This window comes from Lepus europaeus, chromosome 1 (assembly GCF_033115175.1).
Source record: "Lepus europaeus isolate LE1 chromosome 1, mLepTim1.pri, whole genome shotgun sequence".
Lineage (NCBI taxonomy): Eukaryota > Metazoa > Chordata > Mammalia > Lagomorpha > Leporidae > Lepus > Lepus europaeus.
Genome location: NC_084827.1, coordinates 151,616,765 through 151,641,606, shown reverse-complemented (window position 1 = coordinate 151,641,606; position 24,842 = coordinate 151,616,765). Strand labels below are relative to the sequence as shown.

Here is a 24,842-nt window from a genome sequence, read left to right as displayed (position 1 = left end):
GTGGGCGCTGGTTCGAGTCCCAGCTGCTCCTCTTCCAATCCAGCTCTCTGCTATGGCCTGGGAAGGCAGTGGAAGGTGGCCCAGGTTCTTGGGCCCCTGCACTCACGTGGGGGACCCAGAGGGGGCTCCTGGCTCCTGGCTTTGGATCTGCGCAGCTCCGGCCATTGCAGCCATCTGGGGAGTGAACCAACGGAGGGAAAACCTTTCTCTCTCTCTCCCTCTGTCTGTAACTTCACCTCTCAAAATAAAAATATTAAAAAAAGACTTTTTACTGTTTGCTCTTTCACACTGTTTTTTTTTTTTTAAAGTGTTGCTTATTTTAAAGCAATGGTAAAAATATTGTCAAGAAAGTGAAAAGAAACTTACAGTGGGAGAAAATATAAATTACAAGAGTAGAAAGATTTTTTTTTAAAGGGTCATTTTATTTATTTGAAAGGCCGTTAAGGAGAGACAGAAACAGGTCTTCCATCCATTGGTTCACTCTCCAAATGGCTGCAAAAGCCAGGGGTTGGGTTAGGCTGAAGCCAGGAGTCAGGATCTATACGTCTCCCACATGGGTGCAGGGGCCCAAGGACTTGGGCCATCCTTCACTGCTTTCTTAGGCATATTAGTAGGGAGCAGGATCCTAAGTGGAGCTGTCGGGGTTCAAACCAGTGCCCAAATAGGATGCCGGCACACATAGGAAATATGCTTAAAATCATTGGCCATTAGGGAAATGCAAATCAAAACTTTAAGGCATCACTTCACATTCATGAGGATGACTACAATTGAAAAATGGCAAATGTTGATGGGGCTGGCTCTGTGGCATAGCAGGTAAAGCCACCACCTATGACACCAGCATCCAATATGGGATCTGGTTCAAATATCTTGGCTGCTCCACTTCCGATCCAGCTCCGTTATTGTGCCTGGGAAAGCAGCAGGAAATGGCCCAAGAGCTTCGGACCCTGCATCCATGTGGGAGACCTGGAAGAAGCTCCTGGCTTCGGTCTTGCTCAGCCCTGGCCACTTGGGGAGTGAACCAGCGGGAAGCTCCGTCTCTTCCCCTGCCTCTTAAAGGCTGACTTCCAAATACATAAATCTTAAAAAGAAGAAAGGAAACAGAAAAAGCAGACACAATATATACATTTAAAAAAGTGTTGGTGACAATGAGAAATTGGAACCTTCAAATACCAAGGATATGGCTTCTCAGTCACCCAGCATTAATTACCACATACTCCAAATAGCAAACGGACTCATCCGGAGACTTGTAAACGATTATTTGTAGCAGCACTGTCACAACAGCCCAAAGTAGAGAACCTCCCAAAAGTCCCTCGGCACATGGCCAGATAAACAAACGTGCAGTACATACATACGATGGGGTCCTGCTATAAAAAGGAATGAAGTGTTGATATGCGCTCCACTGTGGATACGCCTCAGGAACATATTAAGGCCAAGAAACCGGAAAAGTACACATCTCATGACCCCTCAAAAACAAAGCGTGTACACTGGTGGCTGTGAGGGGCCAGAGGGAGGGAAGGGGGAGGTCCAGGGAGCAATTTGGGGTGAAGATGTCTCATTACTTGATGGAAGTGGTGACTGCACAACACTGAATGCACAAACAACACTAACTGTTAACCTGAAATGTTTCTGTAACCTGCACTTCTATTAAACAAAAAGCAGACTATTCAAACTCCTAGATTACCATTCTTTTCATCTGATGTTAGGTCCTTATTAGAATTCTCAGCCCAGCTGGTCAGTTTTGTGGAGAAATGAAAAATGCTGAGGAAGGAGAGTAACTTTTGATTGAGGCAGTAGCGCTTTTCTGAGTTTGCCTTACCCGAGTGGACTGTGGCACCGTTTACAAGATGGAGAAGCAGGCTGATGGAGGACATTTTGGGGGAGAAATTAAGACCAGTGTTTTGCAATCTGAGTGGCGATACCGTCTGAGTCTGGAATTCATTGGCGAGGTCAAGGCTGTAACTGTGTCAAAAGGTGTTCTCAGACAGGGCCATCAAAGAAGGAGGTACCTTTCTCTGAAGGGAGGAGAGAACTTCCACTTTGACTACGACCCTATCGGAGTAAGATCGAAGTCGGCGAACCCTAAAGGCTTCCATAGCCTTGGCATCTCATGACTAGAGCCTAGGGAGATTACTGACGCCATAAACAAGAGTGTTAAATTGTTAAGTCAACAACAGGAGTCATTGTGTACTTACGTCTCATGTGGGATCTGTCCTTAATGTGTTGTCCAATGTGAAGTAATGCTATAACTAGTACTGAAACAGTATTTTACAGTTTGTGTTTCTGTGTGGGTGCAAACTGATGCAATCTTTACTTAATATATACTAAATCGATCTGTATATAAAGATAATTGAAAATGACAAAAAAAAGTTCTCAGAACTGTATGGTTGTGTATGGTCTTACAGCATCTTGATGAAAGGCACTTTTTTTTTGAAAAGCAGAGAGAGATCTTTTATACACTGGTTTATTCCCCAAATAGCCACACTAGCACAGGCTGGGCCAGGCTGAACCCAGGAGCCTGGAAATCAATCTGATCTCCTGGGTGGCAGGGACCCAAGCAGTTGAGCCATCACCTGTTGCTTTCCAGGATGTTTATTAGCAGGAAATTGAAATTGGAAGCGAGGCTGGGTCTTGAACCCACACACTCTTGATAATGCAAGCTTCCTAAGTGGCATCTTAAATGCTGTGCCAAATACCTGCCCTGGAAAGGGATTTAATTCTTGCCACATCACTCCTCACAAGTGTGTCAATATATATGTATGTTAAGTGACAGCAAGGACAGATACACACACTGCTTTCACTGGAGAGCCGCACATGTGGATGTGGGTTACAGGTGGGGTGACCACAGGTACCACCATTCTCAGCCCAATTCTGGCTTATGCTTGTTGTCCCCATGTAATTACCATCAGCCTTTCACTGAATCTCAAAAACGTCTGTACAATAAATTGTCATCATTCTTTGTAGAAAGAAAAAAATGAAATTCGGGTAATTCTTTCAATGGCAGGTAAAGCAGATTTAATAAACCTGGCAATTAGAAACAAGAATAGTTAGGGATAAATAACTGTTTTTAGAACTTGAGTCAGTAGCATAGGAAGGAATCTTTAATTCTTACACCCAATTTAACAAAGATTAACCACATCCCTTCCTTTTCCCTTCTGTTTTATATGAACACATAATTTCAGAATTCTAAGAGAACCCGAGAAGTTATGTTTTTATTGTCCTTTCAATGCAAAATGCATTTTATGACATCAGAGACAGCCAGTCATGTGTTTCCATTAGTTATCTAAACAGGGCAGTACCTCCAAATCCTTACATGGGCACTGTCGAATCTTAATGTAAAAGAAGTCTTACGTTAAAACTTAGGAATGCAGTAAAATCTAACTGAAGATTCAGATTCTTGTTGTTTGAATTAGTTTTCTGTTGCTGCACATGTACAACATAAGCTCGTGATATACTGTAGCATAATCTTATAACCTTTGCTCATTTAACAAGATAAACCTAAATCCAAGAAAATATGACAACACAAATGAAAAACTAAAATACAAGGAGATCCCTTCCCCCAAAAAAGAGACTTACAGAGTTTTTAAAAGCATGTTTATGTGACTGCACATAAATGTTTGTGTAAAAAGGGCATGACAGTTGATACCACAAAGATTACAGTAAGAAAAAGCACTTTATGACAATATTTCACAAATTCACAAGGATCACTTTAATATACAAAGCAATTGCTACCATTCTGAACACAAAGCAGCTAATATGTACATAGTGTTAATAAAATGCATTGTAACTCAGTACATTTTTTCTTTACACATAAAGCACAAGATTTAGGTAAAAAAATTAAAACAGGGATGTTTTTAGAATGTAGGGAATTTTATTAGAAATGTATTCCCCTCACTAGTTATGTATTTAGTATTCAACTCCAATAGAAACATCAGAGTTAAAAATCAATACCCTGTTTTGTGCTGATAGTTTAGGGGGAGGTATTCTTTACCCCAATCCTCAAAGAAAAAACCAAAAAGCAAAAACACCTTTCTAGGAACTTCCCTGATTATATTTTGTCTCTAAAAAGTTTCAAGTGGTACATCTGGGTTAGAGCTCATTCCTCCTGCAGGGGCGGGGGCTGGGGGGAGAGGTCAGAACTGATGTACGGACAGATGCGTCACAGACGACGTCACGTGGAGAGCTGCTAGCAAGCACTCTTCTTTGCCACCCCATATATACTCACAGAAAAATGCTGACAAATCATTTCCCACTTTTAATATAAATAATTTCATTACATACACAAATTGGAGTGGCACCTGGATAAAAATGTCTATAAAGCATTAACCAGTTCTGTTTTTTAAAACATAAGAAAACAAATCCTCCCAAACACGAAAGGTCATTTCACTTGCCAATAACCTAAGATCATTATCTGCAGGGATTTTTCTTCCTTCCCTACCAATTTTAAACAATCTCAGATTTACTCTCAAATCTCTCGAGATGCTCCTCAGACAGAACTTGGAAATGCCACGTTTCCATAGGCAAGTAGTACGTAATGCCTGTGTCAAGTAGGCCGCACTTCAGTTCCCTACTGTTTGGCCCTTTTCAAAGACGCTGCCTCCAGATTGTTCATTTTCTCTACTTGCTGGTGAGAATAACGAAAACTCTTGTCGTACTCAGCTGAGGCCTGCACTCACTGCACCGGAATGCAGGCAGGTCAGTATTTTCTCTGTGCGAAACAATTCTGCCTGTTCATAATAACTTGCTTCACAGGCTTTGTTCTATGTATTTTTTTAGTTTTTATTTTTTTTAAAAAATAAATTTCAAGCTAAAACACCTGAAATATAATCCCTCCATTCAAATGTAATCTGGTCCCTCTTAAAGTCTGTCTGCCCCCTGAGGACCCATACAAAGGCTTAAGCTACATTCACTGATCAGTAAGAACTTACCATGGCAAATGAGACAGATGGAACTTCAGCACCCTGTTTGATTTATTTGAAATTCTTCCATTCTGACTCAGCTTCATGATAAATTCAACCCCTCAAGGATTAATGCCTCTCCTGGCCATTGATTTTAGAAAGTCAAGGAAACCAGTTCCTAGCACATACAGTGACTATGTAGTCAACTTAAAAGTCAACATTATTAACATTAAAAGTATTTAAGCTGTATGTAAGCCACCCAACAAAAATTCTAGTTGTGCTTTGTACAACTGAACAAATTTATCCCACAACTCATCATCGATAGGTTTACTACCCACACTTCACTTTCCCCTCCTCATCTGAAATTAGTCAAAATTTAGGCAGTATCTTTGATGTTAACAAAGCCAATTTCAAATGAAAATAATTCAGTAAAATGATTACTAATGTGGTCTTCATGAAAATATTTAATTGCTTTAAAATTCCTTTACTATTTTGGGTAATTAACGATTTTTGGGCATACCACAGGCAGTATTAATGTTGAGGTGAAGATAACTACCATTTAAAATTAAAGAAAATGTTATTTTCTTGTTATTTTTCCTTCAATCTTTATCTATTATAAAAAAGAGTAATGTATTTTTCTTTTACAGCTATTTTTAAGGCTAGCTTTTAGATGCTAGAATAGTTTAATCAATGTAAAGTTTCCTTTTAAAAGTTGCATGATTTGAAGACAGGAGAAAAAGACAAAAAAGTTAACTGATAATTAATTGATAATAAGTTGCTAATACCCAAGCTGGGTAATTTTTAAAAGTGCAAGTTACATCAAACATTTACAAAGAATATAATGTAAATATAATTCCAATAAATATACAACTTTTGTGTTAAGTCAATTGGGAAACAACAATATACCAACAGTTCTCAGGGCTACAACGACAATAAAACAAATAACTGAAAAGATATGTAGCCACTGTTTCAAAAACCCACTTTAATTCAAAATCTTAACTTTGAGATATATTAGATTTAATCCAGCAAAATGAAGCAGTGTTTGATCTTCAAAATAGATAATTTATATTAGTTGACTGTAACTGATCAGAGTTCAAATCTTACTGAATATGAAATCTAGATTGAAGTCATTTCAAGTAAAAGCATCCTGTTTTAAATTAATTTGCTTCTTCCTAAGCCTTTGTATGACTCCACACGTCACCCCAAATAGTCAAAAAGACCTTTGGTAAGGATTAGTCCTGAGACAGAGACAAACTTTAGCCAGATGACTTCTGATTGGACAGCCTGCCAGAGTGGTATTGTGCTTCCAGATACTAGCACTGCTGCTGACCCACCAACCAAACACACTTTCTGATAAAATCCCTGCTCAAATGGGACACTGTAATTCCTCCCCCAGGATGACTTTTGAAAAAACCAGTGGTTCCTTTAAAAAGCTGTCTTCAAAATGTTCTTACCACTGTTATAGCTGCCAGAGACAAAGCATAAAAATTGAATTTTTTTTTAGGGGAGAGGGGGGAGTTTTCAAGTGAATACCAACACACTTAAGAGTATCAAGCCAAAGAAAATTAATTAAAAACAAATACTTGGAAGAAAATTAGAAGATAAAAATCAATCATGAGTGCTGGAGTAATGCAGTCATAGAAACTACCAGAAGGGATGCAATAGAACACACAAAAATGTAAAATTTCATCTGACCTCAATATACTATAATACTCAGCATTCCTGACGCAAGAGCTCTCAGAGCTTTAGATTATATACTGTATGTATATATATATATATTTACACATATATTATACAAATGCCATTTCCCCACCCCCATCCCAAGAATATCTAAATGAATAGAGCACCTATGACATTATGGTTGCCAATATGGTACTTGAGTTTGATAAAGAATGAACTTAAAAACTGTATCTGATATCGATTTTTTAAATGTGAACACATTGGATCTAGCCCTTTCTAAACCACTTTTCAGTTAAACACTATCAAAGCTTGAAAACTCAGAAGAGTAATATCAAAAATAAACCCCTCCCCATTTCATTTTTATTAGAGTTAATCTGTCCTATAGATAAAAGTGCCATATGGCCCTATATTTGCAAAGTGAGCACTACCAAACTTGCTATTTTCTAGGCAAATCAGTAGCATATATACAGATTCCTATGATGGCATTTTCATTCCCTTTTGGCCAATATGAAGAGAGAAACATTTATTACTGGTAACATGGCCACATATGTTCTTGGCTACAAGATTTTTTTTTAATTATGTATTTTCTTAGTAAAGATTCTCAAAAGTTTCAAGCTTAAAAACAACCCTCCCCCCATTCTTGTATTAAAAAAAAATAACCTGCACAAAAAGATGCTTGATTTCTATCTGTATAAACTGAAATCTTCAAGTCTCTCCAAGGGTCTAAAACACATTTAGCAACAGAATACATTTCATTTCTCACCTCACCATTAAGTCAATTAATTTCAAATCAGTGCAGCCATCCTCAAGGTATAAAGGACCTGGTGTTTTTATAACTTAAAAATCCACCCTGCTAATATGTGACTGCCTTGATTTATCAGGGACCAAGAGGACCAGCAAGTTCCTAAATGAGCAGAAAGCTTCAACTTTTGAAAAACAGGTAACTTTAGAGAATACAGCTTGCTAGATATCAGGCAATTTTTCATTTATAATGCTTTTAACATTCAAAGTGTTCAATGTGACCTTTTGACTCAGTAAGAAATCCAGTTTGTGAACAGATTTGTGACTTTGCTTGGTTTCTGTTACTCCAATATGAGAAAATGACATATCTATGTTGGTTTACAATTTTTATGCTATAACTTTCCCCATAGCTCAGCAGGACAAACATCAAACTTTAGTCGTTTGAAAGCCTTCTTGAGAATCTGGTGAATTGTCCAAATACAAAGATTACATCACTCAATTCTTAGAATGATGCTCCTTCATAAACTCTGTTCATCCTTGAAAAAAGACAATGTTTTGTTATAAACAACAGTACATCATTTACAGATATAAAAAAAAATCTTACTTTTTAAAAATGGATCCAATAATCAACACTTGTATCTTCATATTTTATGTTTTTAAAAAAACCTCAGCTTTCTTAAATAACCCATGACTAAAGAGCAAACACAATTTCCTAAGTTTTTTTTTTTTTAAGTAATTTCCTTCTCAAGTGAGAAATTATGATCTAACATTAATTATGTCAGGTTCCAATTTTTAAAATCCATCTCTGTCTCATTTTTCTATAAAAGAGTAACTAACTTCTAGGTTTACCAGTCTTAGTGAATAAATGAGTAATTAGTAATTAAAAATAATATTGGAAATAATACACACAAGATACAGACTACACTAGGAGTTAAAATAGGTAACTCCTTTGTAAAACAACAAAGGCTAGACAACATACTGGAAAGCTAAAGCTTAACTACCTTTTTCAGATGAAAACAAGCAAAACAAAAAATGTTTTTCAAGAGTGACAATCCAAATATTGTGGGATAGTGGACATTCAAATGTGTCGTAAGAATAGTACTTTCCTTGTGCGATCAAGCACTACTTTCAGAACAACATCCTTCCAAGTTCCTTGATTTTACAAAACTCAGTAGAGATACTGTTGAAGTATGTTAATATGGAAAGGTTTTTAAACTGGTATTTTTCTTTAACACATAGCATTTCTAAACAAATATACCACTTTGTTTTATTTTACATTCTCAAGGCTTTCCTGTTGGTGGTTTAATGTAAGTGCAAAGGGCAACAGTAAATTAGAAATGTGATTTTAAGTAAACAAGTGACAATATAAATATTTTTGAAGGCGAGGACAGAAACATTTATTTAAAAACCTTATTATGTAACTCAAGGGGTTGGTTTACTAATCAGCATCTTTTTGCTAAGAATTTAGTGCTAACTAAAATAAGCTTTGTATTTTTATTTAGTTTGAATTAATTTAAAATTCAAATACCATTCTTTTTCATTCAGTTGGTTACTTCTTTTAATGTATTCAAAAATGTTGAACACACACAGAACTGAGTCAAGAAGCAACAACTGCCCTGTGGAAGAGCTGGAGGTAACACAATGTTTTAAGAACCAAGGACAAGTTTTCAATATTGCAGAAAAGAATGCACACAGAAAGTACTCCAAATCCATTCTTAACTTCTTCCACATCATTCTAAAATTCTTTTTAGAGGATATTTCTTAACCATTTTACAGCATTCACAATGGAAATGTGGAAAACATGTCAATTTGGCAATCAACACTTCTTCATTGCACCTTACTTACTTTATGCATGCGGCCCACACATTACTTCAGCTCAAGAGGCTGGGGTAATTCTGTCCCTAAGGCAATCAAGGAGCTCAGCACAAACCTTGAAATCATTTTTAAAAAGGTTTTCTTTTCCTCATTTCCCCCATCAATTTACAAGTAAACAAATTATTACTTCTTGAGGAGGGTGGGGTTGAAAAGCAGAAGTCTCTTCATGATTCTTGGTGCTGTAAATTTCTTGAGGGGAGAAGTGGAGGCAGGTGTTGGAACATTCACAGTTTAATGCAAAAGCACAAATGAATGAAATTCTGTAGTTGCTTTCAGGCAGTTTTGCGCATAGAAAAAAAGAAATGTTTAGAAAATAAAATGTTTATTTTGTCTTTCTGGTTGTGGCCAATCCAGTCCATTTTCCACCTTAACGGTGAAAATTTAAATCCCAAATTAATCTGATTTGTGGCAGTAAAGGTCCTTAAGTGCTTTTAGCTCCTCAATCAGTGTCTTGTTTTGGTTTTCAAGCACTGCTACTCTGTTTTCTAAACATTTCACATATTCCTTCTTCTTTCTACGACACTCTCGTGCTGCTTCCCTACAAGAAAACAAAACAAAACAAAAAAATAGAAAAAATTACACAAATGATTTTGATTATTTTAGATTAGAATACCTTTGTTTCAGAGAAATAGCTCAAAGCAACACACATTGTAATACGTATCAGGCATTCAAAAAGATACACAGAATTCTGACTTGGAAATTACTTTATATCATTTCATTTTAACATGCATGGGAGTTTGATTTTTAAAAAATGAGAATGTTCTGCATCATAGTTACAAACTTGAAATTCGATCTATATAAATAATAGTTAACACTAAATTATAGTGTGAAAAAAAGCTTAAACAAAAATTTTATAAATTCATCATTTCTGAGCATTTAAAAACTCGAAGGCAACACTGTCTTCAAAGAATGTTGGAAAAACTTGATATTCAAGGGCAAAAGAATGCAGATGGACCCTTATCTCACTTCATTTACAAAAAGCAATTCAAAATAGATAACCTACCTAAATGTAAGCCCTAAAATGATAAAAATTCTGAAGAGAATGTTTTCATGGATGTAACTCCAAGAGCAGAAACAAAAGCAAAATAGACATATAAAACATCAAATTTCTGCATGTCAAAGGACACATTAAAGAATTAAAACATATGGAATTAGGGGTTAGTACCCAGCCTACTTTCGCTGGGCAGGGTGGCAGTGTGCCCTGTGGAGCACCTGGCTTTGAGACTGAGTGCAGACCCTGTGAAGCAGCAGCGATGTGCACTCTCTGACCCACAATCCCACTTCTCATTATGTATCCAAAAGAACTAAAAGCTGGGTCTCAAAAGAGGTATTTGCACACGGTGTTCATAGCAGTATTACAACAGACAAGAGGTGGAAACAACCCAAATGTCCATCAATGGATGAAAATGTATTATATACATACAATGGAATTATTTAGCCTTGAAAAGGAAGGAAATCACCACACATACTACACAGGGATGAACCTGGAGGGCATTATGCTAAGTGAAATGAGCCATACAAACACTGTATGCCTATGCCTAACTTGACTTACATCTAAAGTAATCAGAATCACAGAAACAGGATATAGAACGGTATCCACCAGGGGCTTGAGGGAGTTGGTTGATGGGTAGTTTCACTTTTCCAAAATGGAAAAGTCTGGAGATCTGTTGCACCATAATGTGAACATACTTAACTGTACATTTTCAAATTGTTACGTTGTTGAATCTTTTTTAAGATTTGTTTTATTTTATTTGAAAGGTGGAGTTACAGACAGTGAGAGGGAGAGACAGAGAAAGGTCTTCTTTCCGTCAGTTCACTCCCCAGGTGGTGGCAACGGCTGGAGCTGCACTGATCTGAAGCAGGAACCAGGAGCCCCCTCTGGGTCCTCCATGTGGGTGCAGGGGCCCAAGCACTTGGGCCATCTTCCACTGCTTTCCCAGGCCATAGCAGAGAGCTGGATTGGAAGTGGAGCAGCTGGGACCAGAACTGGTGCCTATATGGGATGCCGGCGCCGCAGGCGGAGGACTAACCTACTGCACCACGGCATTGGCCCAAGATGTTGAAACTTGTATTTTTTCCAATTAAAAATTTTAAAAACTGTAACACATATTAAACATTAAAAACATTTTAGCAAGCTGCTAAGTCTCAACTAGTAAACTCTTCTATGTGATCAAGGGCTACATCTTATTTCAGTCACTAGCACAAGGTAGGTATTTATTAATTGTTGAATGCACATAAAAGTTGAAAGTAAAATGATTCTGAGTTTCTAAAAAAGTGGAAAACACAGCAATTTAGTCACCCAATTATAACAGGGACAGTATATGGTAGCAATTAGTTTTATCTTAAGTGCCAGATTACTGAATTAAGTGGTTCAATCCTTCACAAATCAAGTTAAAGCAGTTTCTCAGTTTCCTGAACAAAAAGAGAGGATAATATTATCTACCTCAAAAAACTAATGATGATTAAATGGGCTCATATATATGTAAAGTACATAAAATACTGTCTGGCATTTTACAAATGTGTACCTGTGTTAGCTATTCTTTCTAGATAACTGAACAGTAGTATACTCTAATTCTGTCAATGTTTTTCTCTTCACATAGCCTATCAATTCAGATAAAAGAAGCGTTTGCTTCTAATGCAAACTGACTTGGAAAAACAGAATTGCACTGAATGTTGTACTTTTCATGACAGAGATATGGGCAGTGTCCAATCCACTACATCATTTTACCATTGGAGAAAATTTCTTTGGAAATAGCAAAAATCCACCCAGCATTCCCCTGAACAGTAAAGAAGAGAAGCCAAGAGGTGCTTTGGGGCCAAGACAAAAATGGTGATCTAAAAAGGACAGTGGGAATGATGCAGGTCAATTGGCTGGCTGTGTCTGGTGAATTCCAACAATATAAAACATGTAGACTGTATGCACATTCACAAGTTTAATTTCAGCCAGGGTTGACCACTCTTATTTTCTTTGCTTTCTCCTCTCCATTAGCTGAGAGTTAATGGTCCACAAGTAGAATAGCATGCTACATCTACATGCTGGTTTTCCAAAATTAAACTACTATGACTTTATAGGTGAGTATCTCCCAACTTTGTGCCACCATGATCAGTATATTAATAATATTCTCAAATATTATAATATAGGGACCAGCATTTGGGGCAAGCTGGTTAACCTGTTGCTTGCAAAGTCAGCATCACATAAGAGTGCCAGTTAAATCCTGGCTGATCCAATTTTTTGTTTGTTTGCTTAAGATTTATTTAATTATTTGAAAGAGTTAACAGAGAGGGAGAGGCACAGCAAGAGATGTTTCATCTGCTGGTTCACTCCCCAGATGGCTGTGATGACCAGGCCAAAGCCAGGAGCTAATAGCTTCTTCCAGGTCTCCAACATGGGTGGCAGGGTCACAAGCACTTGGGTCATCTTCCACTGCTTTACCCTCTCCTCTTCTCGGGTGCTTCACTTCTGATTCAGCTTCCTGCTAATGGCCTGGGAAAGCAGCATCCATGTGGGAGACCTGGATGGAGTTCCAGGCACCTGGCTTAGGAGTGGCCCAGCCCCAGCTGCTGTGGCCATTTCAGGACTCAACCAACAGATGAGATGGAAGATCCCTCCCATTCCCCAACCCCCCACTGTAACTCTGCCTTTCAAATACATCAATTTTTAAAAATTTCTGTAATGCAAGACCGCTTGTATTCTTTCCATTTATAAAAAAAGAGTTGAGACTTTCTAAAGAATTATATAAAAAAAGAAGACTGGCCGGCGCCGTGGCTCAACAGGCTAATCCTCCGCCTTGCGGCGCCGGCACACCAGGTTCTAGTCCCGGTCGGGGCACCGATCCTGTCCCGGTTGCCCCTCTTCCAGGCCAGCTCTCTGCTGTGGCCAGGGAGTGCAGTGGAGGATGGCCCAAGTGTTTGGGCTCTGCACCCCATGGGAGACCAGGAAAAGCACCTGGCTCCTGCCATCGGAACAGCGTGGTGCGCCGGCCGCAGCGCGCTACCGCGGCGGCCATTAGAGGGTGAACCAACGGCAAAGGAAGACCTTTCTCTGTGTCTCTCTCTCTCTCACTGTCCACTCTGCCTGTCAAAAAAAAAAAAAAAAAAGAAAACTAACTTCAAATTCATGAATTTTTCCAAATCCATCAGAGACTTAAGATTACACAACAAACTGATACAAAATCTAAGGAGATACTGCCTCTGGAAGGAAGGAAACAAACACATCCCCACCAAGGACAATGGAAAAAAGTCTTTAGCTTTTTTACTTAGAGTAAGTAAAAATCTGATGCAGGACAGAGGATAGACTGGTGGGTCAATGTGCAAACTCTGGAAGAGCCTGTATTTTTTTTTTTTTTAAAGATTTATTTATTTGAAAGGCAGATTTAAAAAAAGGCAGAGGCTGAGGCAGGGAGAGGGATAGAGAGAGGTCTTCCATCCACTGGTTCACTTCCAAATAGATGCAATGGCCGGAGCTGCGCTGATCTGAAGCCAGGAGCCAGAAGCTTCCTCTGGGTTTCCCATGTAGGCGGAGGCTATCTTCTACTGCTTTCCCAGGCCATAGCAGAGAGCTGGATCAGAAGTAGAGCAGAGGCCGGCGCCGTGGCTTAACAGGCTAATCCTCAGCCTTGCAGCACCGGCACACCGGGTTCTGGTCCCAGTCGGGGCGCCGGATTCTATCCCAGTTGCCCCTCTTCCAGTCCAGCTCTCTGCTGTGGCCCAGGAAGGCAGTGGAGGATGGCCCAAGTCCTTGGGCCCTGCACCCGCATGAGAGACCAGAAGAAGCACCTGGCTCCTGGCTTCAGATCAGCGAGATGCGCCGGCCGCAGCGGCCATTGGAGGGTGAACCAACGGCAAAAGGAAGACCTTTCTCTCTGTCTCTCTCTCACTGTCCACTCTGCCTGTCAAAAAATTAAAAAAAAAAAAAAAAAAAAAAAAAAGGACTAGTCCTAGCAAGTATCCATTTTACAGCTGGCATTGCAGCACAGTGGGTTAAGCCACCCCCGACACCAGCATCCCATTTGAGTGCAGGTTTGTGTCCCAGGTGCTCCACTTCTGATCCAACTACATGCCAATGCGCCAGGGCAAGCAGTGGAAGATGGCCCAAGTGTTTGGGTCCCTACCACCCACACTGGAGACCAGGATGGAGTTTGAGGCTTCTGGCCTCAGGCTGGCCCAGCCCTGACCACTGGCGGCCATTTGTGGAGTGGACCAGTGGATGGAAGCTCTGTCCCTTCCTCCTACCCAGTAGATGAGTTTAAAAAAAAAAAAAAAAATCAAACCATTTCCCTTACCTCAGGACCTACTGTCTGAACACAACACGTCTGGCTTTCAATTCAACATTACAAAGGGAGCAGTTGTTTGGTACAGTGGTTAAGATGCTCTACGGGATACCCACATTCCATTATCAGAGTGGCTAATTTTGAGTCCCAGCTCCTCTTCTGATCCCTGTGTCCTGCTAATGAGGCAGCAGGTGATGGCTCAAGTACTTGGGTTAATGCCATCCAAAACACACTGAAGAAGAAATCATCTTTCTTTCCCAAAAGAAAACTCCAGGCTCAGATGGTTTCAATGGAAAATTCTGCCAAACACTTAAGGAATAAATAAAACAAATTCTACACAACCTCTTCCAGAAAAACAGAAGGGAAGGGAACACTTCCAACTTATTTTATGAGGCCAGCATTACCCTAATAACAATCATAACAACAAAAGAAAACTAAAATCCCACATTAGTGATGAACGTAGATGTGAAAACCATAAACCAAATATTAGCAAATTCAGTCCAGCACTATGTAAAAATACCACCTCAGGATCAAGTGGTGGTTCACTCCAAGAATGCATTCATATTTCAATATTGGAACATCAACATAACTCACCATATTAATAAGAAAAACCATATAATCACTTTAATAGATTGAACAAAAGTATTGACAAAAGTTAACAACAATTTACCCAGAAGAGAGTTTTCTAAAACAAATAAAAAGCATTTACAAAAGACTTAGAGGTGTCATATTATAATCCCCCAAAGATATCCATCTCCTGATCTCCAAAATCAGCGAATTTGCTATGTGATGTGGCAAAGGGAGATTAAAATTGCTCAGTCAACTTTACCATAGGGAAACTAGCCTGGATTATTTGGGTAGGTCTAGGATAATCCCAGGAATTCTTAAAGAGAAAGACAAAAGGTGGTGGCTACACAAGGCAGACACAGAAGGATGTATTACTGCTGACTTTGAAGATGGAGGAAGGGGGCTACATTCTAAGGAATGCTGGGTAGTCAGAAACTACAGAATACAGGAAAGCAGATTCTTTAGAATTTCCAGAAAGGAATGCAGTCCTATTTGCTCAGTAAGACCTGTGAAGGACTTCAATCCTACAGAACTGGAGGATAATAATACATGGTGTTGCTTCAGCCATTCAGTTTGTGGTATTTTGTGATAAGGCTGTCCTCTCTCCTTACTCCTATTCAATATCACACCAGAAATCCTAGACACTGCAAAAAGGGAAAACAGAAATAAAAGGCACACAAATTAGAAAGGAGAAATTAAAATTGTCCTTGGAGTGAGTATTTAGCCTTAGTGATTAAGACACTCAGGTCCCACCTAGGTTGAATACCCAGCTCTGGCTCCCACCTCTTGATTCTTGCTTTCTGCTAACACAGACCCTGGGAGGCAATGGTGATAGCTCAATTAGGTGGATTTCCACCACTGGGCCTGGACCAGTTCCAGCCATTGTGTGCATCTGGCAAGTAAACCGAGGAGTAAATACGGGATGTGAGAGTTTCTCTCTTTGCCTCCCAAAACAAAATAAACAAAAACCCCACAATTGTCTATGTAGAAAATCCCAAAGTGCCTATGCGTACACACATGTGCATCTTCTGGAACTGGTTTACTTACCAGTCACAGGGTAAAAAAGTTAAGTATTCAGCAGCTGTGATACTATGAAATGTGTATTTGGTTCTCCTGTTTCCCAGCCTACAACTCCTAATATCCAAAGTGACACGTCTTTTGCTCTGCCAATGAACTGACTGATGGCTGGTTGTCCACAAGTAGCTTCTGAATGAAGGGGGGCCACCAGAAAGACCAAGGCAGGACTAGAAGGCTGTGACTTCCAGCACAGGGAAGGAAGAGGGGTTGAAGCTTGAGTTGATCACCAATGGTTCATGATTTATCCAATCAAGTTTAAGTAATGGAATTCACTTAAAAACTCAAGGAGACTTGGTTTTGGGAACTTTTGGACAGCTGAAGATGTGGAGGCTTTTAGGAAGGTAAACAATAAACATATCCATATGCTGGGAGGGTGGTGTACCCATCTCCACATGGATGGAAGCGCCTGAGCTTAGGACTCAGAAATTCTAAGAACTTACCCTACATAACTCTTCATCTTACTATTTGTATCCTTTAAAATATCAGTTATAATAAACTGGAAAACCCAGGTGTTTCCCTTTGTTTTGGGAGCTGCTCTAGGCAAATTAACTGGACCTAAGAAGGGGGTCAAGGAAACATCAATTTATTGCTAGTTGATCCAAGCAAGATGCAGGCAAAATAAAATAACCTGGAGCTTTTGATTGGCATGTGAAATGGAGGTGTGGTCTTGAAGGACTGAGCCCTCAACACTGTCTCCAAGCGGACAGTTTTAGGACTGATTTCTATTAGTGGACACTCAACTAGTATCCCTGAAGAACTTGCTTGGTGTGGGGAAAATTCACCCTCCAACCCCATACTACATTTGATCACAGAAGTCTTCTGTGTTGATTATCTAGTGAGATATAGAGAAACAATTTGGTTTTCTCCTATAGAAGCCAATTTTATTTCTATACATCAACAATGAACTATCAAGCATACCAGCCCAAAATAAAAATATAGAACTTAGAGGCCAACGCTATGGCACAGCCTGCAATGCCAGCATCTCATATGGGAGTGCAGATTCTAGTCCATGCTCTGCTTCTAACCCAGCTCACTGCCAATGTGCCTGAGAAAGTAGTGGAAGATGGCCTAAGGACTCGGGCCCCTGCCCCTGACAAGATGGAGTTCCTGGCTCCTGGCTTTGGCTTGGCCCAGACCTGGTCACTACAACCATTTGGGGGTGAACCAGCAGATAGAATATGGATTCCTATCTCCCTCCCTTCCATCTGTCATACTGTCTTTCAATAAATAAAAATCTTAAAAAAAAAAAAAAAAAAACCTAAAAAGTCAGAAGTAATTTAGTAGAAATCTAATAAAACATAAGATCTGTATGCTGAAAAATAAATGGATATGCTGTAGAAGACTTAAGCACTGCTCTATAGACAAACTGCAAACTTAATCAAAATTTCAACAAGCTGCCTATAAAAAACAATAAATACAGATTCTAAAACCCACATGAAAATGGAAAAAAATCCAAAACAATTCTGTGCAAGAACAAAAGTTGGAAGACTCATACTGTCAAGTTCAAGGTTCATTATGAAGCTAAGGTAATGGAGACAGTGTGGCAGAGGTGGAAGAATGGACACACTGATCAATGGAAGAAGGTAGTCCAGAAACAGATTCACACACAAAAAACCACAGTATACTTCAGAGTTCTTGGAAAAATGGCATTAACAGCTGAGTTTAAACTTTTTTTCTAATTTCATCTTTCCACAAACTTTCTGAGGTATCCTCATATGGTCAGTTTAAAAAAAATATATTTTCATCTTGAAAGGTAGAGACAGAGAGAGACCAAGAGAGAGAGAGAATCTTGTATCTGCTGGTTCTCTCCCCAAACACCCACAACAGTACAGGATGGTCCAGGTTGAAGTCAGGAGTCCAGAACTTCATCTGGGAATCATCATCCACTGCCTCCCAGGTATATAAGAAGGATGATGGACTGGAAGCAGTGGAACTTAAACCAGCACTAAGTGGCAGCTTAATCTGCTATGCCACAACGCCCACCCATGTATGGTCAATTTTTGACAAAAAAGCAAAGACAATTCAATCAAGAAAGGATCCTCTTTTTACGGTATTGGTTCAAGTGAGTATCTACATATACAAAATGAATCGATACATTCCTCATATCTTATATAAAAGTTAATTCAAATGTGATCGGATAATTTAAATGTAAAACAAAAACATTTTAGATGAAAACCGGAGAAAAATCTGTGTGATCTTGAGTTAGGCAATAAATTGTTAGATTATAGTAACACAAGCGTGCTCTATAAAAGAACTAAACTGATGGACTGGACCTCATCAAAATGAAAACTTCCGCTTTGCAAACAACAGTATTAAGAAAGTGAAAGTTAAGCTATGAATTGAAGGAAATTATTTGCTAATCATACATCCAACGAAGGACTTGTTTCCAGAATAAAGATCTCTCAAAAAAACCAACACAATAAAAGTAAGCAAAATATCTGAATAGACACTTCATCAAAGAAAACATAAATGCCAAACAGGCACATAAAAGATGCTCAACACCATTAGTAGGGAAATCTAAATTAAAACCATAATGATGGGGCTGCAGTTTACCTTGCAGTTAGGATGCCCAAGTCCTTGGGCCCCTGTCACCCACACTGGAGACTCAGGGTTCCTGGATGCTAGCTTCCACCTGGCACAGCACCAACTGTTGTGGCCGGTCAGGGAGCAAACCAGCAGATGAAAGATCTTTCTCTGTCAATCTGCCTTGCAAATAAAGTAAATCTTACAAAAAAAAAAAAAAAAAAAAAAAAAAAAAAAAAAAAAAAGCCCACATCCCAAACTGGAATACCTGGGTTTGATTTCCAGCTCTGGCTCAAGCAGTTGAGTTCCTGGCACCCAAACAGTAGAGACCTGAATTGAGTTCCCCTGGCTCTCAGTGTTGGCCTGGTCCAGTCCTGGCTGTAGCAGGCACTTGAGGAATGAACCAGCAGATGGACATGCACACTCTCTCTCTCTCTGCCTCTCAAAGAAATAAATAAATTTAAAACAAAAAACGCCACAATGTACATCCTCTGGAATGAGGAAAAAAGAAGTGAATCTGACAACACCAAGTTCTGGTGAGGATACAGAGTAACTGAATTTCTTATATATTGTGGATGGGAATGAAACAAATTTTTTGGAAATTTTTGGAAAAACAACTGGATAGTTTATAAAAAATGTTAAATATATACACTGAATGTACTTGACCAGTCTACTCTTAGATATTTACATAAGTGAATCAAAAGTTCATACAGGGGGCTGACACTGTGGTGTACTGGGTTAAGCTGCTACTTGTGATACCAACATCCCATATTGTGGTACCAGTTTTGAGATCTGGATACTCTGCTTCTGATCCAGCTTCCTGCTAATGCATTTGGGAAGGCAGCAGATGATGGTCCAAGTATTTGGACCCCTGCCATCCACTTAGGAGACAAAGATGGGAGTTCCTGGCTCCTAGCTTTGGCTTGGCCCAGACTTGGCTGTTGTGGCCTATTAGGTAGTAAACCACAGATGGAAGATCTCTCTGTGTCTCTCCCTCTCAGTTATTTTTTTCAAATAAATCAATCTAAAACAAAAAATTCATTAAAAAACCTGCACATAAAGGCTTGTAGTAACTTTATTCCTCCAAAACTAAAAATAACCAAGATGTACTTTATGGTAAAAAGATACACAAACCACAGTCCATCCACACAATGGAATATTCAGTGACAACATCAACTTCTGATTTATGCAACAATGATCAGTGATTAAATCTTATGTGCATTTTACTAAGTTAAAGAAGTAGATGATTCATTCACAAGAGATTTCTTGAAAAGACAAAAATTACATGGATAAAAATTAGTTCTTATTGGGGCCAGTGATGTGGCGCAGCGGGTTAACACCCTGGCCTGAAACGCCAGCATCCCATATGGGCAACGGTTTGAGACCTGACTGCTCCACTTCCAATCCAGCTCTCTGCTATGGCCTGGGAAAACAGTAGAAGATGGTCCAAGTCTTTGGGCCCCTGCACCCGTGTGGGAGACCCAGAAGAAGCTCCCAGCTGCAGATCGGCAGAGCTTCGGCCGTTGCAGCCAATTGGGGAGTGAACCATCGGATGAAAGACCTCTCTCTCTCTCTCTCTCTCTCTCTCTCTCTCTCTGCCTCTCCTCTCTCTGTGTAACCCTGACTTTCAAATAAATAAACAAATAAATCTTTAAAAAAATTAGTTCATAAAGTGAGGACGTAGCTTTCCTCATGTGTATTGTCTATCTCAGAGAAAAACCACTACCAGAACATGCCTATGACTATAGACTTCTAGTTTAGCAAAACAAAGATTAGAGATGGGACTTGAGTACCCCTTACCTTGTATCCTCTTAAAGGTTTTCTCTGGTCTGCTCTAACAAAAACCAGGAGGAAGAGAAGTTAGGCTGCAGAAGCAATGTAAAGATAGGTGGCAGGCCAATTAATGGCTGTCTTACACAGTGATCTGCCATCAAGGAGACCCAACAGGCCAGTCATTCGTTTTTGATATGGAAAGCCAGGGCTTCAGCAGAAGTCAGCTTATGACGAGCCCTGGTAGCTCTGCCAGCCAAGAGTTGGGTCACTGGAAACAGAACTGCCTGGAGTTGAAGGACTTCCAGGTCAGAGCTGCAGGCCTTACTGGCTCTAAGCTGAAAAGTCCTTCACTCGAGCCAGCTTCCAAAGTAATCACTGCTGTCGAGGGGATAGCCAAGTAGGGTCAACAACATTGTAGGCAGAGCGGTAAAATTTCCTGTTAGAGATGCCACCTGCCTTTACCAGGCCAGCTCTCCTCCCAGGCCAGCTAGGTTATGGAGGAGCTTCACACCTCCCTTATGATGTAACCATGTGAAGAGACAGAAGGTCTGGGCTTCATAACTGGCAGGCCTTAAAGCCCACCTGATTATTATCAAGCTCCTTATGTCAGTTTCTATTTGCCTCTCAATGAGAAAACTTGCTTGTGGTTTAGAGAGCATCTTTTTTAGGGTCTCTAATAATGACTCTGTTCTAAGTTTTAGATCCTGTGAGTTTAAACTGCTTGTTAGATTTGTTTTCTCCAGACTTGAAAAAATAAAATTCTAGTTGGCCATGAACATGAAATCTCGGGTGGAAGCAGTTTCTGCAAACTGGCACTGCGTCCCCCTGGTGCAACCCTGTTTTGACTGCCCTTCCCAAAGATGCCCCTTTTCAACATGAAGCAGCCAGACAGACCATCGCCCAGTCCCCCTAACAGATGTTAGGGTCCATTCTTGCTGAGGGGAGAATTTGAGGAGTCAGATGGGTTAACAGGTAGTCAGGGCGGTACCAGTGGAATTTGGGGTGTGGAACGCTTACTTCCCCCGAAAAGGTTATCTTTAGTAAGAACAAAATGTCTGCCCTCCTTCCTTAGGAATATACAAATTTACCTTGAGAATAGCAAGAGTGTGATTCCATCCTCCTGAGCTCAAGTTTATTGTGAAAACAAGTTACTTATCCTACCCTTCTGGATGTTTTTTGTTTTATTATGTGCAAGCCAGATATGATAAAGCATTGTAAATCAGGTCTTTTGATGGATTTTGTCCCCACCTGGGAACCAAATGCCAATCTGATTGTCAAGTTTTTTTTCCTTCAAAATTGTACTTAAAAACCCCAATACCACGGTGTCCTTTGGGTTTTTCCACTCCATGCCACTCTGGCTGGGAGGTCTTTGACTCTAATAAATCTTTTTAAATCTCAAAAACAAAACAAAAAAACCAAACCAAAACAAAACAAAAAAATTAGTTCAGTGGTTTTCAGGGGTTGAAAGAAGGCGGTAAGTCTGAATGCTTCAAGGCTGAAAAGTACCAGTGGGGTGCTCAGAAAGTTTCAGATTATGGTACTTATGGTACTATGTATTTTGGATAAAGGATATTCAAGCTGTATTAAAATTTAAAGGGCAAAACTTTAAAGGGAAAGAAGGTATTTGCATACCTCCAAGTATCCACCCCCAAATACACTGATTACTATGATTGTTAACATATGACCACAATTATTTGATATTTTCCCTTCTAGGAGGTAGAGTTCAGTTCTCCTTCCCTTAAAAGGGCAACTCTAGTGGAGACACCTGGATAGCACTCTAAGTGGTTCCAGTTAGCATCACCAGCAATAAAGCACACAGGCATGTGCTCCCTGACAACGAGGTAACAAAGGCGTACCATACCTCTTTAGTACCTTTCCCCTGAATCTATCACCTCAATCTAATCTTAAGAAAACACTGGACAAACCCAAACTGAGGGATATTGTTAAAGAAACCAGATCACTATTCTTCAAAACTGGCAAAGTCTTAAAGACAAAGAGAAACTTTCACAGATTGAAAGAGATGAGGGAGATATGAAAACTAAATGCAATGTAGTACCCAGATTAAATACAGAAGAGAAAAGGAATATAGGTAGGAAAATGTGGGAAATTTGAATAAAATGTATCATTAAATAAATAGTATTGTACACATGCATTTCTTAATTTTAATAAATGTGCTCTGGTTATATAATATGCTAAAATTAGAGGAAGCTGAACGAAGGATATCCGGAACTGTACTATTTTACAACTTAATGAAAAATATTAAAATATTTAAAAATAAAATTTATTGGCAGGTGTTGCGGGTCACTTGGCTAATCCTCCACCTGTGGCGCCAGCACCCCAGGTTCAAGTCCCGGTTGGGGCGCCAGATTCTGTCCCGGTTGCTCCTCTTCCCGTCCAGCTCTGTGCTGTGGCCTGGGAAGGCAGTGGAGGATGGCCCAAGTGCTTGGGCCCTGCACCTGCATGGGAGACCAGGAAGAAGCACCTGGCTCCTAGCTTCGGATCAGTGCAGTGCACGGGCCGTAGCGGCCATTTGGGGGGTGAACCAATGGAAAAAGGAAGACCTTTCTCTCTGTCTGTCTCTCTCTCACTGTCTAACTCTGCCTGTCAATAAATAAATAAATAAAATAAAATTTATGGGCCAGTGTTTTGTGGTGTCGTGGGTAAAGCCACTGCCTGCAACGCTACTATCCCATATAGGTACCAGTTTGAGTTCTGACTGCTTCACTTCCAATACAGCTCCTGGCTAATGCATCTAGAAAAGCAGCAGAAGATAGCCCAAGTGCTTGAGACCCTTTACCCATGTGGGAGACCTGGAAGAACCTCCAGGCTCCTGGCCTCAGCTTAGCCCAGCGTTGGCTGTTGTGGATATTTGGGGAGTGAACAAGCAGGTGGAAGATCTAGCAGTCTCTCCCTCTCTAATTCTGCCTTTGAAATAAATAAATCTTTAAAAAAACAAAGAAGTTCTAAGTTACAGTTTAAAAAGATATTTTTTGGGGCCAGTGCTGTGGTGCAGCGGGTTAAAGCTCCAGCTTGCAGAGCTGGCATCCTACATGGGAGCTGGTTCTAGTCCTGGTTGCTCCACTTCCAATCCAGTTCCCTACTAATGTGCCTGGGAAAGCAGCAGAGGATGGCCCAAGCACTTGGGCTTCTGAATCCATGTGGGAGATCTGGAAGAAGCTCCTGGCTCCTAGCTTCAGATCAGTTCAGTTTCAGCTATTTTGGACCAGCAGATGTAAAACCTCTCTGTCTTTACCTCTCTCTGTAACTCTTTCAAATAAATAAAATAAATCTTAAAAAAAAAGACATTTTTCAGGGAAACAAACTTTAGAATTTAACAATTTCTTTTTTTTTTTTTTTAATTTGACAGGTAGAGTTATAGACAGTGAGAGACAGACAGAAAGGTCTTCCTTCCGTTGGTTCACTCCCCAAATGGCCGCTATGGCCGGCACTGCACTGATCCGAACCAGGAGCCAGGTGCTTCCTCCTGGTCTCCCATGCGGGTGCAGGGGCCCAAGCACTTGGGCCATCCTCTACTGCTTTCCCGGGCCACAGCAGAGAGCTGGACTGGAAGAGGAACAACCGGGACTAGAACCTGACGCCCATATGGGATGCTGGCGCCGCAGGCGGAGGACTAACCAAGTGAGCCATGGCGCAGGCCCCAGAATTTAATATTTTCAACAGTGCAATCAGAGGCAATTACATTTTTAGTCTGCTTTCCAAATATTTATTTGAGAGGTAGAGTTACAGAAATAGTGAGGGAGAGACAGACAGGTCTTCCATCTGCTGGTTCACTCCCCAGATGGCTGCAACGACCAAGCTGGGCGGATCGGAAGACAGGAGCCAGGAGCTTCTTCCAGGTCTCTTAATGTGGGTGCAGGGGCTCAAGTACTTGGGCCAACTTCTACAGCTTTCCCAGGCCATACCAGAGAGCTGGATGGGAAGAGGAATAGTTGGGGCACGAATTGGCATCATATGGGATGTTGGCACCACAGGTGGTACTATGTCACAGTGGTGGCCCCATTTCCAAATATCTATAACAAGTATGTTTCACTTGTATAATAAAAAATTTAAAAATAATTGTAATATACATATTTTTGGGTAGCCTGCTTTTGTCCACCAAGAAAATCTTCTCACCTCAATAAAACTACAAGTACCTTTATTCTTTTGACAGGCAGAGTGGATAGTGAGAGAGACAGACAGAGAGGAAGGTCTTCCTTTTTGCTATTGGTTCACCCTCCAATGGCCACTGTGGCCGGCGCATCTCGCTGATCTGAAGCCAGGAGCCAGGTGCTTTTCCTGGTCTCCCATGGGGTGCAGGGCCCAAGGACTTGGGCCATCCTCCACTGCACTCCCTGGCCATAGCAGAGAGCTGGCCTGGAAGAGGGGCAACCGGGATAGAATCCGGCGCCCTGACCGGGACTAGAACCCGGTGTACTGGCGC

General features: G+C 40.3%; 1 protein-coding gene across 8 annotated transcripts in view; it reads right to left on the bottom strand.

The window, feature by feature from the left end:
- Positions 1–3,083: 3,083 nt before the first annotated feature.
- The window catches only part of CREB1 (cAMP responsive element binding protein 1), a 75,226-nt gene continuing 53,467 nt past the window's right edge, over positions 3,084–24,842 (bottom strand). For 5 of the 8 annotated variants that reach the window (XM_062190412.1, XM_062190397.1, XM_062190419.1 and 2 more), the window contains one exon: positions 3,084–9,729. In XM_062190412.1, coding sequence (XP_062046396.1) covers positions 9,585–9,729 — 145 coding nt within the window. In that variant the 3' untranslated portion in view covers positions 3,084–9,584. Of the gene's footprint in view, positions 9,730–15,173; positions 15,673–24,146; positions 24,332–24,842 lie in introns of those variants that run through there. The other 3 variants (XR_009865892.1, XM_062190445.1, XM_062190429.1) reach the window with 3 other exon arrangements.